The sequence below is a fragment of the Muscardinus avellanarius genome (assembly GCF_963383645.1).
Source record: "Muscardinus avellanarius genome assembly, chromosome: 11".
Lineage (NCBI taxonomy): Eukaryota > Metazoa > Chordata > Mammalia > Rodentia > Gliridae > Muscardinus > Muscardinus avellanarius.
In genome coordinates, this window is record NC_137797.1 from 98,815,657 (window position 1) to 98,836,192 (window position 20,536).

Below are 20,536 nucleotides of genomic sequence, written 5' to 3' on the forward strand. Positions count from 1 at the left end.
TATCTTGGCAGGAGCCTGGCTCCAGGGCTCACCCCTCCGCTACACACACAACTCTCAACTCACATCTCTGAGAACTTCGTGTTTCTACACAAGTCAGTTTTACTTCGGGCCACTGGGCTGAGTTTCAGGAGAGGCCTGCAGTATGGTTTGTCCTCGTCACACATGGATGCAGGGACCCACACATTCCCGGAGACACTGGAGCTGGACTGTGTGCATAGAAGGGGTCTGCTCTTTCCCGAGACCATCTCAGGACTCAGTCCCAGCCTACAGTTGCCGGTCGAGGTTTAAGACATGATACACCACCAGCCTTTTGCAAGATAAGAGCTTGGCCTTTATTAGGGGCCCGGGAGGGCAGGAGCAGGACTTGGCGGGGCTGAGCGGCACCTTGACAGCGGCGGGCCTCACTTGCTGCACTTCCGGGGGGAGCATCTGCACTGCATGGCGTTGAGGACCTCGTGGTGCACGACGGTGCCGTTGGTGCAGAGCAGGGGCACCTGCATGGGCTCCGTCCGCGTCGGCGAGCAGCAGGAGCACTGGTCCTGCACGCTCTCAGTGTCGATGGAGTACACGGCTTTGCTGGCACACTTGCCCTGAAATGGAGCAGAGAGAGGTGGGACCCGGCAAGGCTGGAGAAGCTCGGGGTATCAGAACTCTGGGGCGGCCTGCATCCTCCCCAGCCCTCCAAGCAAGGCAGGCTGTTCTGCACAGACACACCCAGGACAGCCAGGTGATCTAAAAAGGGCGCTCTCAGGGAAGGATGATATTTCCTCTAGTCTGTGGTTATTATACACACCCCCAATCCCTCCAGCTGCAGCGTCTATGCACGTCTGGCTGGTACTCAGGGAACGTAGTCCCAGATTCCATAAAAAAGTAACTCCCCCAAATCTCTCTGTTCTCTTTAAAATGTTTGTTGGATCTTTCTTCTTACATTCACAAACATATCAAAGTCAGCCACCAAGCCAAACATGAGAAGGAGGCAGGAGTAGGGAATGGGGTGGGAATTGGGGAAGGGCTAGGTGAAGTGTGCATGTATGCCTCCACCATCTTGTACCCCAGTAAGATGTATGATTACAACGTACCAAGAAAAGATTTTAAAAGAAGTTCTTACTTTAATAAAATATTTACTTAAGAAATAATTTCTGTTCTTTCCCCTCTCCCCCTTGCAAATTTTCCAGATTCTTCTAGGATGTAACTGAAGAGACACGTCCGAGTACATGTTCTTGTCCGAACAAGGACACTGAGCCCTCCCGCCAGGCCTCAGTAAAGTCCGGGAGCCTTACCTGGCAGTAATGGATGTCCACCTCCTCTTGGGACTTACAGTCTCCCACTTTGACATACTGCAGCCTGGCGATGATGTCTTTGCAGTCGGGCTCCTCACCTGTAGACAGGTGAGAGATGCAACCGGGGATTGGCTGGGCTTCTGTGGGATGCTCTGCAGCCCCGGGCCCTCACCTGGCTGGAAATGAGCCCATTTCACAGTCAACAAAGACCCCAAGCCAGCTGCAGGGAGGGGGATTAAGTTGGCCTGACTCACCTCAGCCACTCCTGGCCCTTCAAATCCAGAGATATAGTTAATGCTGAATTTAACTCACTTAATGATACAACTTAATTCCAGAAGGAGCCTAGATACACTACGCTTCGCTGATGCTGATGGAGGAGACTTGCTTTTATATAATTGTAGACACCAAAAACACAACTAGAGAAATACTCTCACGCGCCAAGTAGATCCACAAGACATGGATAATAAAATAGCCAATAAGTAGAATGGTATTAATTGAGAAATTGATATTAAATCCACCCCTTGCCTTTGGGTAAGAGAGGAGGCAATGGCGCAGGCACCTCCATGGAATCCTCTCAAGATATTGGTATCTTGAGTTTGCCGACTTGGGTTTTCTTATATACAAGAGTTAGTTGCATTCAGATCTGAAGCTCTTCTTGTCCCACCAAGCATTCAAAGATATAATACCAGTTCACCCTTCCCATCAGAAAATGGGAGGTTTCCATTCTGCGATAGCTCCAAATAAATATACAACAACTCTATGTATTAGCCTGACAACCACATTAAGAGGATGAGTAAGGAAAACATACTAAAGCCAACATGTGATATTCTTTTGCTTGTAGATTGGAATTCCCAGGCCTGGTTGTTTTCCTAATGAAAGGTCTCAAGCTTCCTGAACACAGGGATCCACAAAGGCCCCTGTTGCTAGTCTTGTAGGTAACAGTTTCTTAACCAAATTCCATGTGCAGCATGTCTAGAGAGAATCCATCTTCTCTGGCTCCACATTCTTAAACCATTCAGGGGGGAATTATAGAAAGAAATGCCTTCGGAATGTCTTCCCTCAACCTGTGCTTTGGGCACAGCAATTTCTGGGGTCATCAGAGTTAGCCATCAAGAGAGAAAGGAACAACCGAACACTGAAGGTATTCGTGTTTGCACTGCCTTTCCTCTGCTTGGAAATAAGCATGAACCCAAAATAAAACAAAACCTAAAAATGCTAATCCAGACAAGTAGTTCAAAGTTACTTGTGCTCATGAACACAAGAATGTGCGGGAAGAATATGAGTCTCTAGAACTGCTGCCGGGAATGATTAGAACCAACCAGTGTGACATCTGCACAAGGTGAACCAAGGGTGACACTAGGAAAGGAAGCAGCACACTTGGGCCAGCCTCGCGGGCCCTCGAGAGCACACTCTGTGTTCTCTGCAGCCTCCGAGACACGCAGGGGGTTCTCATTAGCCAGCTGCCGGCTTCCCTTTCTCTTTGTTGCGGTTTAGATGCAGAATGTCCCCTGAAAAGCTCGTGTATTGGCAATGCAAAAATGTCCAGAGGTGCGATAATTGGATCATGAGGATTTTGACCTCATCGGTGGATAAATCAATATTTGTATGGATGTACTGAGTGGTAACATAGGCAGGTGGGCAATGATGAAAGGTGCAAGTTGTTGGGAGTGTGGCCTTGGTCAGTGTCTGTCTGTCTGTCTGTCTGTCTGTCTCTCTCTCTCTCTCTCTCTGCTTCCCTCCACGATGTGAGGGCAGCATCCCTTCCTCCAGGCAACCAGTCCACTGCTGCAGCTGCCATTTATGCTTCAGAGCCAGCCCCATGAACTGGAATCTCTGAAACCATGAGCCCCAGCAAACATTTCCTTCTCTAAGTTTTGGGTCAGACCCCAGCGGTGAGAAGGCTGACTCCCCAAGGTGGTGTGGGATGCAGTGAGGAGATGTGGGCTCAGTACCCGCTCAGCCAAGAACATGGATGGAGAGCGCCTGTCTTCAGGGAGCCTGGCAGGGGGTCTATGAGTACCACAGACTCTAGGGTAGCAAAGGCAGATAAAAGGCTAAGGAGCTGGGAAGGGAGATGGGAAGAAATTGCTCTGTGAGCACCTAAAAGGGGATTAGGCAGGGAGGGGCAGTCTATACTCGAGGTGAGCTAGTTCCCTGCAGGGTTGAGCATAACGACTGCCAGGCAACTGTAAATGTTGAAATATCTTTCTAGACTAAAGCTTACTCCAGAGTGCCTGGACTTGGTCTAATGGGATTCCAGGAAAGACTTTTAATAGTGTACTCACATGTGTTGCAGCAGGTGCCTGGAATTTTCATGATTTTCCCCTAAGAAAACAGCAGAGTCTCACATTAGACACAGTTAGTTCATAGTGGACAGTTTTCTGGTCACTTGGGTCAGTTCCTGGCACTGTACTCACACCCCTGAGCTTGAAGTCACAGATGTAAACTGTGCTCTCCCATGACAAATGGGGGCCGACTGCCCTACCTGACCAGGATGAAACAGTTTGGGTCATTTTTAATTTTCTTCCAGAATGAGATAGCAGGATGCTCATTCCTGGGGAAAATGAAGTCAGTTTCATCTCTCCCTATTTAGAGATCACAGACTCAGCTTCCATCAAGTGACAGACTTTTATAAAAAGGTGCCTTTCGACAGATGGATTATGAAATTATGGGATATACACACAATGGAATTCTACTCAGCCATGTAGAAGAACAAAATTATGTCATTTGCAGGAAAATGGCTGGAACTAGAGACTATTATTTTAAGTGAGATAAGCACAAAAAAGGAAGGGTCAGATGTTTTCCCTCATATGTGGAGGGTAGGAAGAAACTGGGACACAAACGGGAATTCAGAGAAAAGAAGAGTCACCCCAGCAGAATGGAGGGGGGTATAAGGGAAAAGGGCGGATGGGGGAGGATATTTGATGGACAAAATACTTCAGTGGACACAATGAACATTTAAAAAGTTATCAGTGCCAATCTCAATACCATGTACGGGGAAGGAGGAGATAGGGTGGGAACCGCGGGAAGATGAAAAAATAAATAAATGAATAAATGAGCAAGCATCCAGTACTATGGAGAATATTTTTTCCTCTGTCAGTCTTGCATTTGGAAGTTGTGTTGATTCTTAAGCTAGGTCAGCGGTCTGCCTTGGAGGCTGGGAGGATCATGTACAAACCGGGCTGTGTGCTGTTCAGAAAAACTCTACTCTGGGAGCTGGCACTTGGGGAGGTCAAGATTGAGACAATCGAGAGAAAATCGGGTCTGAGCTGCAGTCACTCACTCCCCCGGCCAGACAGCTGTGTTCATCGAAGGGCGGGCAGCCTGTGACCCTCTTCTCCCAGATGTACTCTCCTCTCTCGTTGACCTTGCAGAAGTGACTGTCACAGCCATCCTGGAGAGTCTCGTCACGCTGAAAGGAAAGAGGGGGAGAGAAGAGAGCAGATTCAGTGTCTGGGTTACTTACAATGCTACTTCGAACTGTGGCCTTGACTCCTTGGAGCTGCTGAGACCATTTGTAGAGCCATAGAACAAGGATAAGACCGAGTGTATACAAGCCCCATGCTCAATATACTGAATAGCAAGGGAGTCTCAGTTTTACAACCGTAGAGAACCCTATTCTGACCACCATGTAGGTCTTTAAAAGATGGAGATAAACAAGAGTACACTGGCCAATCAATGATGAAATGAAAGGTGAGCCAGGGTCACCAACCCTCATGCCCACCGGGAATTCACCCTACTTGCCCATGTAGTCCCACAGACTCTCCAGGCTAGGGAAAAATCCTAAAAGTCTATCAACTCCAAATCATGAGGCCACCCACCAACTGCATGCTGGTCAAGGAGAGCAACAAAGAGTTCAAAGTAAAGCCCTGTGCCTCCTACAAATCATATGTCTTGTCTTTAGGAAATCAAAACAGAGTAGAAAAAAGAAGCCAATATATCAATATTAGTCCCTCTTTCTTGAAGAAAGAGCACCAAAGAGAAAGCCTTGGTGACCTGAAGGGGGGACACCCAAGTTTGGTTTGCTCTTACCTTCAGCGTCACGGTCTGCCCTCCCCTTAGCTGAATAGTGCAGGCCATAGGCAGGCATCTCCCACAACATTCACCTTGGTTCTTCTCTTCCACATAACCCTGTAGCCGGGAAAGAAGGCAGCCACAGTTGACCTCCCCAGAACATCCCTGGCCTCTCTCCTATCCCACAGCTCCAGAAAGACAATTCCCAGCTCTAACTAGCTTCTGCCAGTTCTTACAGACAGCATGTCTTTTGTTCATTTAAGAACATCTTGTTCAAGCTAGCAATGCTACCTATTAAATCTGACCTCTCCCCTGCTTCGGGCTTATAAATTCAATTATTTACTGGACAATCACTGATCTTGTCATTATCTTGAGACTTATATCCAAAATGAAGTCTCATTTTGGCTCCAAATAGCTTCCTTTTTCCAGTCTTCCTTATCCTAAAAGCCAGTGTCATGAGCTAGTGGCTCAAACTATTCTTATCTGCCCCCACCCCAGTTATCACCAACTCTTATCCAAAAATGTACCTCGAACTCACCCACTGCTTGTTGTAACCAGTATTCCCCATCATCATCTAGTCTGAGTCATCCTATTCCACTGTCTCTGGTAAGAGTCTTATTTTGTCTTCCTGCCTTCATGCTTGCCCCACTACTATAGGCTACTATGCACTCATAGAATGACGGCCTCACGATATGTCTAGTCAAGTCACTCTCCTGCTCAGAAGCCTTGGGGTAGAGTTCTGGTTCTAGTAGCTTGTGTTGAACTGATCATCCTGCAGATCACAATTATACATGATCAATTAAAACAACTGATTAGAGACCCTGGAGGATGACCAAAATCAGGGATAAATTATAGGCTTTTTGATCTTCGAAACAGGAGAACCATATGGCTTTTCCCATCAGGGAAGTCTGTGGAGTACTAGAAAGCTGGAATTCAAACAGAAAATTATACTTGTGTTTGCCTCAAGACTCAGAGGACAGCTTGCAACTGCTAGAAGAGCTGGAAACTAAAGAGGAAAGCCTCAGGAAAAAGGCAGTCTCAAAGAGGAAACATCCAAATCTGCATGTAAACTGTTACGGTATGAGCCTGGAGTGTCCCCCAAAGGCCCATGTGTTGGACTCTTGGTCCCCGGTGCAGCAGATTCCTGCAGTGGCGCTTTGGGAAGCAAATAGATCATGAGAACTCTAACTTTATCCGTGGACTAATCCATTTGATGTATTAAGATTTGAATGACCTACTGGGAAGACACAGAAACTATTGGCAGGCAGGGCATGTTAAAGGAAGCAGGTCAGTGGGGGTGTGCCCTTGGGGACCATATCTTGTCCCTGGCACCCACTCCTCCTCTCTCCCTGTTTCCTGGATGCCATAAACTGAGCAGCATTCTAAAACCATGCCCTTTTGCCATGATGTGTCTGCCTCAGAATCGAGAAACCCACACTAAAACCATGAGCCATAATAAGTTTTTCCTCCTCTAAGTCGTTCTTACTAGGCATTTGGGTTACACTGTGAAAAATCTGATTAAAACATAAACTTCTCCCAAATTTTTGGTTGGCCCATTTAGTAACATCTGTACATAGAAAGCTGCAAGAAGCCAGGAACAAAACAATGACTGGAACAAGCTAAATGTCTGAGCAGCAATTGCAGCTTCCATACATCACAGGAGAGACAAAGCTTGGAGTCGGAACCCTGGCAAGTTAGAGGGACTGGATAACACCTCAGGTGTCCATCAGAATTCCATAAATGGCCAAGGCAAAGGAGTAAAGATCATGTCTGAGAACTAAAATATTCACCCTAGGACTAAGAGAAATACTGGCATAGGTCTTTCCTAATGTAGTTTGTAAATCAAATAAAAAATTAAGTAAACCATTAAAAAATCTAACCACCTGCTAAAACCAAACTTAACATTCATTATGGAAAAACAGTAGAATTAAGATCCTTTTCAATACATTTTTGTATTAGACATTACCAATGTCTAATACATAGCAAAAAAAATCCCATGCAAAGAAATAGAAAGACTTGATCCACACCAAGAGAAATATCACTCAATAGAAACAGGGGCATAAATGATCCTGATATTGCTATTAGCAGGCAGGAATGTTTAAATAACTATAAAGAATCTAAAAGAAATGATGGCTAGGAAAAAAAAGGATAAAAATTTCAGAAGAAACCTAGAAACTTTAAGAAAAATAATCAACTGGAAATCCTAAAACCAGAAAACACAGTACCATAAATCAAAACAATTTCAATATATGCCCAAACTTTGGAAAACCAAGAAAAACTGTAAATACTCTGATATGAAGGAGGGAAATACAAACAGGAGAACAATAAATATGTCAGCTGACTTGTCATCAGAAACAATACAACCCAGAAGACAATGGAACAACATAATTTTTTAAAAGCCCAACCTAGAATTCTATCAGCAGTGGATGGAAGCAAAATTAAGACAGTTTCAGATAAAATCTAAGGAATATACTGCTATTTAGACCACATGAAAAGAAGTTCTAAGAGTTCTTCTTTAAGCAGAAAGGAAATAACATGGAAATTCAGATATGTAGAAAAAAAGAGAACTCAAAATTTTAAAATATGTAGATAAGTACAAAAAGTCATTTTTAGTTTTCTTCTCAAATTCTATAAAAGACAATTTACTGTTTAAAGCAAAATTATAAAAATGCCTTCTGGAACGAATCTCTTAGGTAGACATAAACTACATAATAACAGTTGAACATGGTATAGGAGAATGAAAGGATTTACTCGTTAAGTCAAGGATGGATACTGTCATCTCGAGAGTAACCACTAAAATAATAATATGATTATACCATTATGATGTATGAATACATCGCACCAATAAAAAAAATAAGAAAAAATAAAATAATAATATGAATAAACAGGAATAGTAAGCATAAAATACTGAAAAGCAAAAACTCAACCAAAGACAAAAAATAATTAGTAGAATAAGTAACAAAAAAGATAGAGATAAAATGATAGAGCGAAATGGTAGGTTTAAATCCCATCATATCAAAAAATTATACTAAATGCAAGTGAATAAAACAAAATCTCAATTAAAATGAATATTGTCAAAACTTGGATTAAAAAGTAAAACCCAGCCGGGTATGGTAGTCTATGCCTATAATCCCAGTACTTGGTCAGCAACTTAGACTGTTTCAAAATAAAAAGGACTGAGGGTGTAGTTCAGAGGTAAAAATGCACCTGAGCTCAATCCCCAGTATAAAAATAAAAAATAAAAAGCAGAACCCAATTAATTTACTATTTAAAAGAGAAACACTTTTTTTTTTTTGCGGGTCTGGGGATATAACCCAGGGACATTTGACCTCCAAGCTACACCCCCTGCCCTATTTTTTATTTATTTTAAAACCAGGTCTCACTGGGTTGCAGAGGGCCTCCCTAAGTAGCTGAGGCTGTCTGTGAACTGCGATCCTCCTGTCTCAGCCTCCCGAATGCTGGGATTACAAGCGTGCGCCACCACGCCCGGCTCAAGAGACACGCTTTTCATTTGAATAGACAAGTAGGATGAAAATAAAAGGAGAAAGATATAACAGATAAAGTACTAAGAGTAAATCAATACTCTGAGTAAATAATGAGATATTAGTTAGAATATCAAGCCGGGTGCACACTTGTAATCCCAGCATTTAAGAGGCTGAGACTGGAGGATCGTGGTTCGCAGACAGCCTCAGCTACTTAGTGAGGCCCTCTGCAACTCAGTGAGACCCTGTTTCAAAATAAAGAATAAAATATAGGGCAGGGGGTATAGCTCGGAGGTCGAATGCCCCTGTTTCCCATCCCCAGACTTGCAAAAAAAAATAAAATAGGTAATATCAATAATCAAAATAATAACAAATGCTGGCAAGAATGTGTCAAAAGGAACTCTTGTGAACTGTTAGGAAAACTATAACTCAGCTATTATACAGAGCAGTATGGAAGTTCCTTGAAAAACTAAAAATAAGCCAGGCATAGTGGCACACACACGCCTGTAATGCCAGTACTTGGGAGGCTAAGACAGTCCTTGTCGAGGCCAGCACACAGTAATACACTAAAACCCTGCTTCAAAATAAAAACAAAATTCTAAAGGGCTGAGAGTATCGCTCAGTAGTAGAATATCCCTGGGTTCCAATCCCAGTACCAAAAAAGAACTAAAAATAGACGTATGAGCTGATCCAGCTATCCCACTATGGGTGCAGACCCCAAAGAAAAGGAGTCAGCACACCAAGGAGACACTGCCATATTTACCACAGCACTGTTCACAGTAGCTGAGATATTAAGCCAACCAAGACACCTGTCAAAGCACGAAATATACACAAAATACAGCTCGTAAGAAGAATGAAATCCTGTCACTTGCAGCAAGATGAATGAAGTTAAGGGGCATTGTGTTAAGTGAAATACGGTAGAACACAGAAAGAAAAACAAACGTCTATCTGAATAGAGAAAGGTGATCCCTAGAGCTTCCATGTAGGAGAGAAGACTTACCACCCTTCTCTTTCTGAGACCGGCTGGTCTCACTTAGCCTGATATTCTCTACTTCCACCCATTTTGAAAGAATACGTTTATATCTGCAGACGCCCAGCTGTCTTTTCATCCCTGTTTTCCTTAGGCTACGCAGAGCAATCAGCTCCAGGGCACCACAGGGTCCTGAGGCCTTTCCAATGAGAACCTTCAGCTCTAGCCTCCAGGCAGGAGACGCACCCCAAGATCAAGGGCAGGCGTCAGTAATTTTGCTCAGCAGAGAATTCAGACACTTCTCCCCTCGTAAATCAAGCTCTGAGCCTGACATGTCTTCGGGGAGTTGGCAGTTAGAGGAATCCAGGAGGATGGAGCTCGGCACAAAAGCGGGGAGACTGGGCCCGGGCCAAGTGTGCCACTTGCAAAGGAGACCACTGGAGTGTGCGGGCCGTGGGGCCGCGTTTCCCCTGTGAGCTTGAAACTGTGTTTTACAAACTGCACGGAAGGCGAGTGGCCGAGGGGAATGGGAGGACGAGAACGGAGATGGAGTTACCACTGAACAAATGTGAGTGGTTAGAGAGAAACAAAATCCAGCTTCAATCAGGCCAGATGTCATGGGAGCCTGGATTTGGGCATTTTTAGTGAGTGCAAGAAGAGACTAGGCAAGGCCCCTCACCCCCTGTGGGCCTGAGGGGAAGAAAATAGAAAACCTTTACGAAAGTGAGAAGGCCGAGGCTAATGGAGAAGGACCGCAACGTGGAACAGGCAAAGAGCTGGGCACAGCGGCGCACACCTGTAATTCTAGTCCTTGGGAGGCTGAGGCAGGAGGATGACAGGTCCAAGGCCAGCCTCAGAAACTCAGTATCAAAATTTAAAAATATATTTAAAAAAGGAAGCTGGGCGTGGCAGCGCACGCTTGTAATCCCAGCATTTGTGAGGCCGACACCGGAGGATCGTGTTCGCAGACAGCCTCAGCTACTTAGTGAGGCCCTTCGCAACTCAATGAGACCCTGTTTCAAACTAAAGAATAAGAACTAGGGCAGGAGGTGTAGTTCGGAGGTCAAATGCCCCTGGGTTCCATCCCCAGGCCCGGAAAAAAAAAAAAAAAAAAAAAGGAGTAAGGGTGTAGTTCACAAGTATAATGACCCTGAGTTCAGTCACCAGTATTAAAAAAAAAAAAAAAAGATTAAGACAGTGGAGCAGTTATGAGAAAAGAAAGAACAGAAAAACGAGAAGAGCCATAGGTTTCAGGGAATGGGGGCTCTGGGAAGGGAAGGGAGAAGCAGCCGAGAAGGGAAGTGAGGGGAACCGACCCTCTGGTGTATCTGCTGCCCCATGAGGCAGCCTCAGTGGGCCACACCGTGACAGGAGGAGGTCCCCAGTATCGCAAAAAATAAAAAAATAAATAAATAAGTAAATAAATAAAGAAATAGCATTGGGGGCCAGGCGTGATGGTGCATGCTTGTAATCCCCGTGCTTAGGAGGCTGAGACAGGAGATCACGCAGGTTCTAAGCCAGCCTCAGCTACTTAGTGAGGCTCTCAGCAACTCAGTGAGACCCTGTTCCCAAAAAAAATATTTTAAATAGGTCTGGGAATATAGCCCGGAGGTAGAAAGCACCAGGGGGTGCTGTGGGCACCAGCAGGCCCTCCCCTCTGGCCAGCCAGGTGTGGATGTCTGTGTCTCGTCACTGCCTTGATCCTTGTTCAACAGACAACCAGGGTGAAAGTGCTGCCATATGGTCCCGGACAGTAGCATTTCATTATTTTATTCCATATCAAAGCCCAGATGTATGCTAGGGGATTGTTTTACACACACACACACACACACACACACACACATGCATTCAACCTCAGATCCCAAAACATCAAGTTTTTTTTTCAAAGAATGAAAAGAAATTCTCTGTAAAAGCATTTCAAAGAAGAGTGCCATGTTTCTGAAGATGTGATTAAAATGATACAGACCTGTGAACATAATGGGCTTCCTAATCAAGGCAATGCTCTCTCTGAGCCAGGCTACAGAAATAGCCGTGTCTCCATAGAATGTCAGGTGCATCCAGTGTCACCATGAACCTCTCGATCACGCAGGGGGAGGGAAAGAGGGAGCATCCCAGATAATGACACGTGCATATATGAACATATCAGTGTGAATCTCACTTCCATGTATAATTACAAAGCACCAGTAAAAACTATTTTTTAAAAAGCAATAGCTACGCCGGGCATGGTGACACACGCTTGTAATCCCTGCGTTTGGGAGGCAAAGACAGGAGGATCGTGCTGGTTCGGAGCCAGCCTTGCTGGCTTAAGGAGACCCTGTTTCCAAATAAAAATATATATTAAATAGGTCTGGGAGTGTAGCCCAGAGGTAGAAGGGCTTCCAAAAACCCCAGTACCAAAAAAATATTTAAAATTTTTTTAAAAATGAAAAGCAATAGCTACATCTTCTATAGACCCATGCAGTCTACATACTTTTTTTTTTTAATTTGAGCATTTTAGTTTGAGTGTGACATTATTAAGTGCTGGGGAGAGCACACATGCCCCTTGTCCTCATAACAGCAGAAAACACCCGCATAAGCTCCTAGCTCCCCCCCACCGCCCCTCGCCCAGTCCTGGTCCCTCCAGAAGTCCCCTCCTGCTCTGGGCCTCTTTGCTTGTGAGGGCCACCTCCCGACCCCCCACCGCCAGCCCTACCTGCTGCTTCCCCAGGCTGAGCCGGAAAAGTCCCCACTGGATGAGTTATTGCCGTATTTCATGCATCTAGATCACAGGGGACTCATCTCCCTAAGGAATTTCCTTTTCTTTTTACTTACATATTTATTTGGTACTGGGGATTGAACCCAGGGGCTTTCCACCTTCAAGCTACACTCCCAGACCTTAGTTTTTACTTTGAGACAGGGTGTCACTAAGTTGCTGGGGATCTCACTAAGTTGATGAACCCGCAATCCTCCTGTCTCAGCCTCCCAAATACTGGGATTACAGGCATGGACCACTCTACCTGACTCACCAATGTATTAAAATAGATGAAACCCGGCCGGGCGTGGTGGCGCACGCTTGTAATCCTCGCGCTTGGGAGGCAGAGACAGGAGGATCGCGCAGGTTCGAAGCCAGGCGCATGCTCTGGCTTAAGAGACCCTGTTTCCAAATAAAAATACAAATAGGTGTCTGGGAGTGGAGCCCGGAGGTAGAAGGGCTTCCAGGAACCCCAGTGCCACAAAAAATAAATAAATAAATTAATTAATTAATTAATTTAATTAATTAAATAGATGAAACCCAAAACACAGAGGGAAGCTGGAGGGAGAAGCTCGGCTGCCTCCACCAGGCTTATAACATTCCAGTGGGGTGGTATTAAAAGTAAAAATTAAAAAGGAGAAGCAATTAAGGTGACCAATCAGAGGGGAGGGGATGAGGAGGATGGAATCTCTTTAAAACTCATGAGGTACGCAAACAATTATATCAAAGATAATCACCAATTAAGCATGGGATCGAGGGAGGGGAGGGAATGCGATGGGGATTGGATGAGGGCTTATTGGATGATATGTGCTTATATATCCTTTCAGGTCTTGTATTCCAAAGTGATGTATGATTACAAAAAATAATAAATAATAAAAAATAGAAAAAAGGTGACATCACATGGCACCCCAGGAATATGTATAATATTTAGGTTTCAATTAAAAATGACCTTAAAATTATAAACAAATAAACTAAGATATACTTTTTTGTGTGTGGGTTTGGGAATGGAACCCAGGGGCATTTGACCTCCGAGCTATATCCCCTGCCCCATTTTTTATTCTTTTATTTTGAAACATGGTCTCACTGAGTTGCAGAGGGCCTAAGTAGCTGAGGCTGTCTGCAAACCACAATTCTCCAGTCTCAGCCTCCTGAATGCTGGGATTACAAGCGTGCGCCACCACGCCCAGCTTTAAGATATACTTTTTAAGTGATGATACATACTTTAAAATGATGGTTTAGCCGGGCGGGTGGCGCAAGCTTGTAATCCCCGCGCTTGGGAGGCGGAGACAGGAGGATCGCGCAGGTTCGAAGCCAGCCGCGCGCGCGCTGGCTTAGGAGACCCTGTTTCCAAATATAAAATGTAAAAAGAGGTCTGGGAGTGTAGCCCGGAGGTAGAAGGGCTTCCAGGAACCCCAGTACCACCAAAAAAAAAAAAAAATGATGGTTTAAAAATACCAAACCAGAAATGACGAAGGGCCACTCAGAATCCACCTGATAAAAGTATTCAGAACAAGCACAGTCATGACTTGGGAAAAAGCAGGATGGGATAAACTAAACTTCCTAAATGTCAGGAATTAAAGGTGGGTTGTTGAGATGCAGCCAGTCAACAAATATTGTATAGAGTCTCGTCCATCACAAATGTCTGATAAGCACTTATTGACTAATTTTAATGTTTTCAAAGAATAGTGATATTCTTAAAATGTGTTTTATATTTATTTATTTATTTATTTATTTATTTATTTATTTATTTATTTATTTTGGGTGGTACTGGGGTTCCTGGAAGCCCTCCTACCTCGGGCTACACTCCCAGACCTATTTTTACATTTTTATTTGGAAACAGGGTCTCCTAAGCCAGCGCGCGCGGCTGGCTTCGAACCTGCGCGATCCTCCTGTCTCTTCCTTCCAAGCACGGGGATTACAAGGTGCACCACCATGCCCGGCTTAAAATATGTTTTAAAAGATAAGGAGCTATAGGCTGGGTGTGGTGGCACAGGCTTGCAATCCCTGTACTTGGGAGGCTGAGACAGGAGGATCGAAGGTTCGTAGCCAGCCTCAGGTACTTAGGCCCTCCGCAACTAAGTGAGACCCTGTTTCAAAATAAATAATAAAATAGGGCTGGAGGTGTGGCTCAGAGGTACAATGCCCCTGGGTACATGCCCCTAGTAGAGCAAAAAAAAAAAAAAAGATAGGAAACTGTAAACCCAAGTGTCATATGCCTCACAAATGTAGTGTTTATATTAAAATCATAGGGAAAATATCTAAAACATATAAGACCAACTTATAATTATTTTCCAGAGATGCAACCGGGTGGATGGCATTTAGTCTCTGGGCTTTGTTTTGTTTTCTTGACGGTGCTGGGGGCGGAACGCAGGGCCCGTTCCTGCTAGGTGAGTTCTCTGCCACAGAGCCACACCCCAGCCGCTTGTGGTCTCTTCTTTATAGTTGCCAAATGTTGTCCATAATCAAAAAATAAGACAAGGCTCATTTAAAGAGCCCAATAGGTTCCCATTGCCTGGGTCCCCTGCATCCCTGGTCCCTGCCCACCCTGCCTTACCGGGGGACAGGCCTCGCAGGTGGTCTTCCTGCACTCCAGCTTGAATCCAGAAATGGCCCCCACCTGCATGGTGCAGAGGCAGGTCGTGCACACGTCCACCATCACGCTCTTCCCGGGCTGGAGGCAGAGGAACCCGGGTCAGTCCTCCCCGATGTTCTTTGACCCTGACCCTCTGCCCACCCTGTCCCTTTACTATCGCCTGCCCCCTCCTGTGTTTCCCAGGAGCCTTTGCATGTGTTCCTCTTACCTCTGGTGGCCCCATCCCTCCTACCCTCCCACATTTAAGTACAGAGATACTAAGAGTGAGGATTTTCATGCCCAAGAGGTAGCCAGGATGCCAGGAGATGGGGACTCGTGGACATGTGCTTGTGACTTCAGAGTGCTGCCTGGGGCAGCAGGCCAGGCCGGAGTGTGGGGCACTGTCCTAGCCCGGCTGCAGGAGGCCCAGGGCCCTATTGGCAGTGGAATAGGCCCCGTGGGCACCTTCCGATTCCACCCTAGAATCACTGGGCTACCCGCCTTTCCCAGAGCCCCCTTCCCTGTCCCCAGCTCTTGCTCCAAAGGAGAGGGCAGCAGCTCACCCCGATGATGGTGCCATTGAGCAGGCAGGCCTCCACGGGCTCTGTGGGAGAGAGCAGAGTGTGAGTGGCAACACCCTCCACGCCAGGCGGGCTGTGCCGCTCACTCAGCTCTTGGCCCCAAGGCCCCGGATCTCCGCAGTCTGCTGCTCCTTCACTGCCCAACCCCAGGGAACTGGGGGGCCTACTGCCAGAGCCCGTCATGGCCTCCTCTCCCCGACCCTGCATACTAGAGGGGGCGGGGCTTGTTTAAGTGAATTTACATTTAAAGGATGAGCGGGAAGATGTTTGGGTTTATCAAAGAATGAAATTCTACTCTTGGAACTTTCAGTCCTGAGAGAAACTCTCCCAAGGGAGAGAGCAGGGCAGCGGAGAGAGGTGTTTTGGGTGGCTGCTGAATTGTTTATCTGCTGGCAGGGTGAAGGGGCGGCCATTGGAACACCTTCCCTGGGCTGCGAGGCAGTACAACCTGAGAAATTATCCTTGGAGTCAGCGGGCCGGGGTGGAGTCCCAGCCCTACACTCAGGAACACCCTGAGGACTGTAATGGGGAAGATGGAAACCCCACCCAGGGCACACGGTGACCTTCAGGAAAGTGTGTCTTTTGCTGTTCTTAGCTGCTCTCACAAACACGTTGGATGGAAAGAGTTTGATCCTGCCCATTTCCCTGAGTTGCTAATAGATCGAAGAATTCAGGAGCCAGAGGAGGAAAGAGAGGCTTGAAGGCGGGTCCAGGCCCAGCCCCGGCCCTGTCCAGCGGGCCTTACCACAGCGACAGCTGGGGCAGCACGCAGAGGTCTTACAGCTCAGCTGGAAGCCCGTGGGGCAGGTGGGGACATCCAGCTGGGGACAGGAGACGTTCCTTTGTTGCACAAAGACCTCCTCCTTCACTCGGACACACTCATTGATGAGGCAGGGGTCTTCAGGGGAGGTCCAGTGAGAGCCGACCTGCAGGGCAGAGGTGGTCAAGCACCCCAGCAAGGTTGGGGTGCAAGGGCCCACCGGCAGCATAATGTTCACAGGGAGCTGGTTGGTCCTAGAGGTGAGCCCCAGTTCAACATCCAGGTCCCATCCACAGGGTAAGAGGGATGAGCGGGGTTCATCCCAAGGACGGCCCCTCAGTCTAGGTCAAAGTCACCCTGATTGTGACGCTAGCCAGGCTCCTGTGTCTCCTGCAGCCACCATCTACGAGCTCAGGAGCTCCATGGGGAGCCAGGCGGCACTCTCTGCCATGCTCGGCTTTGAGCTGAGCTCAGGGATCCAGGGCATTCTGGCCAAGCAGCAGCAGAGTAGGCTGAGAAGAGAGGAAGGGAAGTTCAACCATGTCCCAGCCAGTGCTACTCGCATTCATATGGGGAGAAAGAAGATGGTAAGAGACTGGGAGAACTGGCTTCAGACACCCAGGTCTCTGAGATCTGTTTCCGAGGCATCTGGGCCTGCAGATGGGTGCCCTTGGGTGCCCTGGCCTCAGAGGTCCACTCCACTGCAAAGCAAACTTAAAGGGCCCAAGACCATATTCAGAAAAGCCGCCAAGACGTTCTACCTGGACATGTGCTGCGGTGGGTGCCGTCTGTGTGTCAGGCAGCATCCAGATGTGTGAACAGCTGTACCCGGCCCTCCTCAGCCCTGACCCACTTCCTTGCCTCCTGCTCACGCGCTTCTTCCAGATGAGTGCCAGGTGCCATAGCCATTCCCTTCGCCTCCCAATCTGACTCGCCATGACACCTTCTCTACGGGCCACTTACTGCGCCTTGGCCAGAGATCCTGTCCCACCCACCTGCACTGGTCCCTGGCATATTCCCAACAGCAAAGCCATTGCTGACACCCAAGTCTTATGGGTAAGATAGAGGCTCGTGTTGGAGGAGACAGGCTCAGGCTGCATTGTTTTGAGCTGTGTGAGCCTCGGGAGGACAGAGGACATGAGAGATTAAACAAAATGTCTTGCTGGAAGGAGACAGAGGGGAAAACACATACAGGTGACTCATATTGTCCCGGGCTCTGCCCTCTAAGCTGCCGGGGCTCAGCACTACCCAATCCAGCCTTCTGATGGGAGGAAATTAATTGTTCTTATTCTGGCATCAAGACTCAAACCTCCCTAGGAGATAATCCTGAACTAGGAAAATGGCTTGATCAGCAGCCCCAGGGTGAAATGTGGAGCTGGGTCCACAGAGGAGACAGCTAAGCTGCTCTGCGTGAGGACCCGAGTGGGCTGTGGGAGGGCCAGCCGCATGGCAAGATACCATGCCCGCCCTGCAGAAACAGCCAAGGAAGGGCCTTTGGGACTAGACCGACTGTCCTAGTTCCAAATTTCTTCACCTCCCTAAAACCACCAGGGGGTTCGATGGAAGTCGATGAAGGGGTGTGGGGTCTGTGTCCATGTTGTGCACTTCAGCACTTAGAGGCTGTGACATTCTGGAGGGAAGCAGGTACACAAGCTGTACAGGATGGGGAGACCACCCCTAAACCAACCACTCCGGGGATACATGACCTCAGATTCCCAGGACAATGACCTCAGATTCCCAGGACAGCATGTGTCTGCTAGGAGTTCATGGAACTGTCAGGGAGGGCATCAGGCTCCCCCACCCCAATCCACACAGTGGAAGTCGGAGGCAGCCTTAACTAGTTCCTAAGAGGTAAGGAAATCCCAGCTGGCATCTGAATAATACCAACAGCTGGTAAAGCTCCCTGTGGGGAAAGCAAATGGCAGAGAGTGAGATGAACTGAGGCCAACACTGGATGGCAGGATGGGCTCCGAGGCCGGCCAATCAGCACCCTCCTTCCCACATCCCAGGCCTGGACCTACACTCTTCCAGTAGGACTGGGAGTCTCCCCGCGGCGAGCCCGTCACCACCTCACAGGCAGAGGGCAGGCACCTCCCACAGCACTCGCTGTCATGGAGGACATAGGTGGAGCCCTGGAAGAGAGGAAGAGCAGAGTCAGGATGGGCCGGCGGCTGGGACACCTGTGTTCTTACCTGATCCTCATGGGTACTGAGCCCTCAGTACACAGACAGCAGGGCTGGACGTTCCCATCGGTGGTTGTCCAGCAGCCTCAGGACCATGCCAAGGAGTAGTCAGAAAGCATCACTGGGTCATGAAGTTCAGTCTTACACCAATTAAAAGACTATCCTTCCCCTTATAAGGATCCCACTATAAATCCCAAATCTAGGTCAGGTGCTGTGGCAGATGTCTGTAATCCTAGTACTTGGGAAACTGGAGGATCACAGTTTCAGGACCAACCTCAGCAACTTAGCAAGACCTTGTTTTGAACAAAACATAAAATAAAAAGGGCTGAGGTTTGGCTTGGAGATAGAATGCCCCTGTGTTCAATCCTTAGTAACAACAACAATAAAAAGACCAAGATCTAGTGCACAGGGGCGTTAAGACAGTCCAGAGTTCACTTAGCAGCAGCTAAGTAACTTGAATGTGGCCATATCAAGGGCACATTGTTGACTGGGGAGAAGGCTCAGGATGCCTGGGATCTAGGCTCCACCCTAACAGCGCTGGCCACCTGTATCAGATCTTTAATGTTCCCCAGAGGTTCATGTGTTGAAGGCTTGGTCACCAGCCTGTGGTGCTTCTGAAAGATGGCAGAAGCTTTAGGAGGTGGGGCTTAGTGAGAGGAAGTTAGGTCACTGGGGTGTGGCCTTGAAGGAGATACTGGGTCCCCAGCTCCTTCCTCCCTCTCTCTCACTCTCTGTCTCCCTCCCCTTCTCCTCCCCAGCTGCCATGAGGTGAGCGGCTTCACCACTCTCTGCCACAACGCTCTGCCTCACCACAGGCCCCAAAGTAAGCCAGCCAACCATGAATCTCCTTTTAAGTTATTTTTCTTGGGTACTGTGTCACAGCAACAGAAAGCTGACTTAACACACCACTGTGCAGAGGCGGACTTCCTCCACAAGTGACTTGGCATTTACCTAGTGGTTTAAGGGGTACAGTATTCCTTACTGGACGAGCAATAGAGACCAGCCTTCCCCAGAACACCTGGCTGGGAGTCCAGCATCCTGGGAGTGTGTCGGCCCATCTTGCCTCACACAGGCCCTCCCATCTGGCCAAACAATTAGGAATGTGGATGGAAACCCTCCTCTGAAAAGCCACGTGCAAAGAACAGGCAAGACCATGACAGTGTGGTCGTCCCAGCAGCCAAGAGCAAAGAATCCGGAAGAAGGCCTCGGCTTGGAGCTGCGTCCTTAGCGAGAAGGAGCAGCCACAGCTGCAGGATGTGTGTGGATGTGAAGCCTGCCTGGCGCCCCAGGCACACTCACGAGCAGGGCCAAATCAGAAGAGGCGCACGACACTGCCTCCCTGGGGACAGCGCAACCACTCCAGAGACCGGGCTCAAGTTCACGCCACCTCCAGGGACCTACCGACATCCCTACCCACGTCACCGCAGCGCGCAGTGAGCTGTCCCCAGCCTTTTATCAGCTGAGATCCTAGCCACTTACGGTGCACTGATGAGATACCAGGGCCAACAAATTAGGATTATACAATCCCCACACCCTACACCATAAGGCAGAACATACAAAATGCCGTAAAAGAAACAGAGACCCCAGGGAACCTGCAGAGAGTGATTAATAGCTTTAGGGACCTAGCGTCCCTCTGTAAGCCTCTGAAAGTGCTGCGTGCTGTGGATGTGTGCGTGCTTTCTGTCTTCTGCTCCATCTCACCGTGGGCAAGTGCACTGTCCATACGACAATTGCCGGATCAGAGAGCTTGATCCCAAAGACCGCATTAACCTCTTATGCTCAGATGCCCTGACCCTGCCAACAACTTTCCATCTTTCCAAAACTCCCCTCCACATACACCCCGAAACCCTATTTTCTTCCTGTACAGCCAGGGCTCATCCTATATTGTCATTCTTTTTTTATTTTACCTTCCTCCTTCTAACTGTCCAGCTTATGTGAGTATTCAGTGCCACCTCAGGATACC

At 47.6% G+C, this 20,536-nt stretch overlaps 1 protein-coding gene across 1 annotated transcript in view; it reads right to left on the bottom strand.

Annotated features, from left to right (window-relative positions):
- Positions 1-401: 401 nt before the first annotated feature.
- The window catches only part of VWF (von Willebrand factor), a gene marked incomplete at both ends in the record, with an annotated part of 145,522 nt that continues 125,387 nt past the window's right edge, over positions 402-20,536 (bottom strand). Inside the window, 9 exons of the mRNA XM_080705966.1 lie at positions 402-590; positions 1,281-1,378; positions 3,566-3,605; positions 4,564-4,692; positions 5,313-5,411; positions 15,032-15,148; positions 15,613-15,653; positions 16,376-16,556; positions 18,412-18,522. Coding sequence (XP_080562092.1) covers positions 402-590; positions 1,281-1,378; positions 3,566-3,605; positions 4,564-4,692; positions 5,313-5,411; positions 15,032-15,148; positions 15,613-15,653; positions 16,376-16,556; positions 18,412-18,522 — 1,005 coding nt within the window. The remainder of the gene's footprint in view (positions 591-1,280; positions 1,379-3,565; positions 3,606-4,563; positions 4,693-5,312; positions 5,412-15,031; positions 15,149-15,612; positions 15,654-16,375; positions 16,557-18,411; positions 18,523-20,536) is intronic.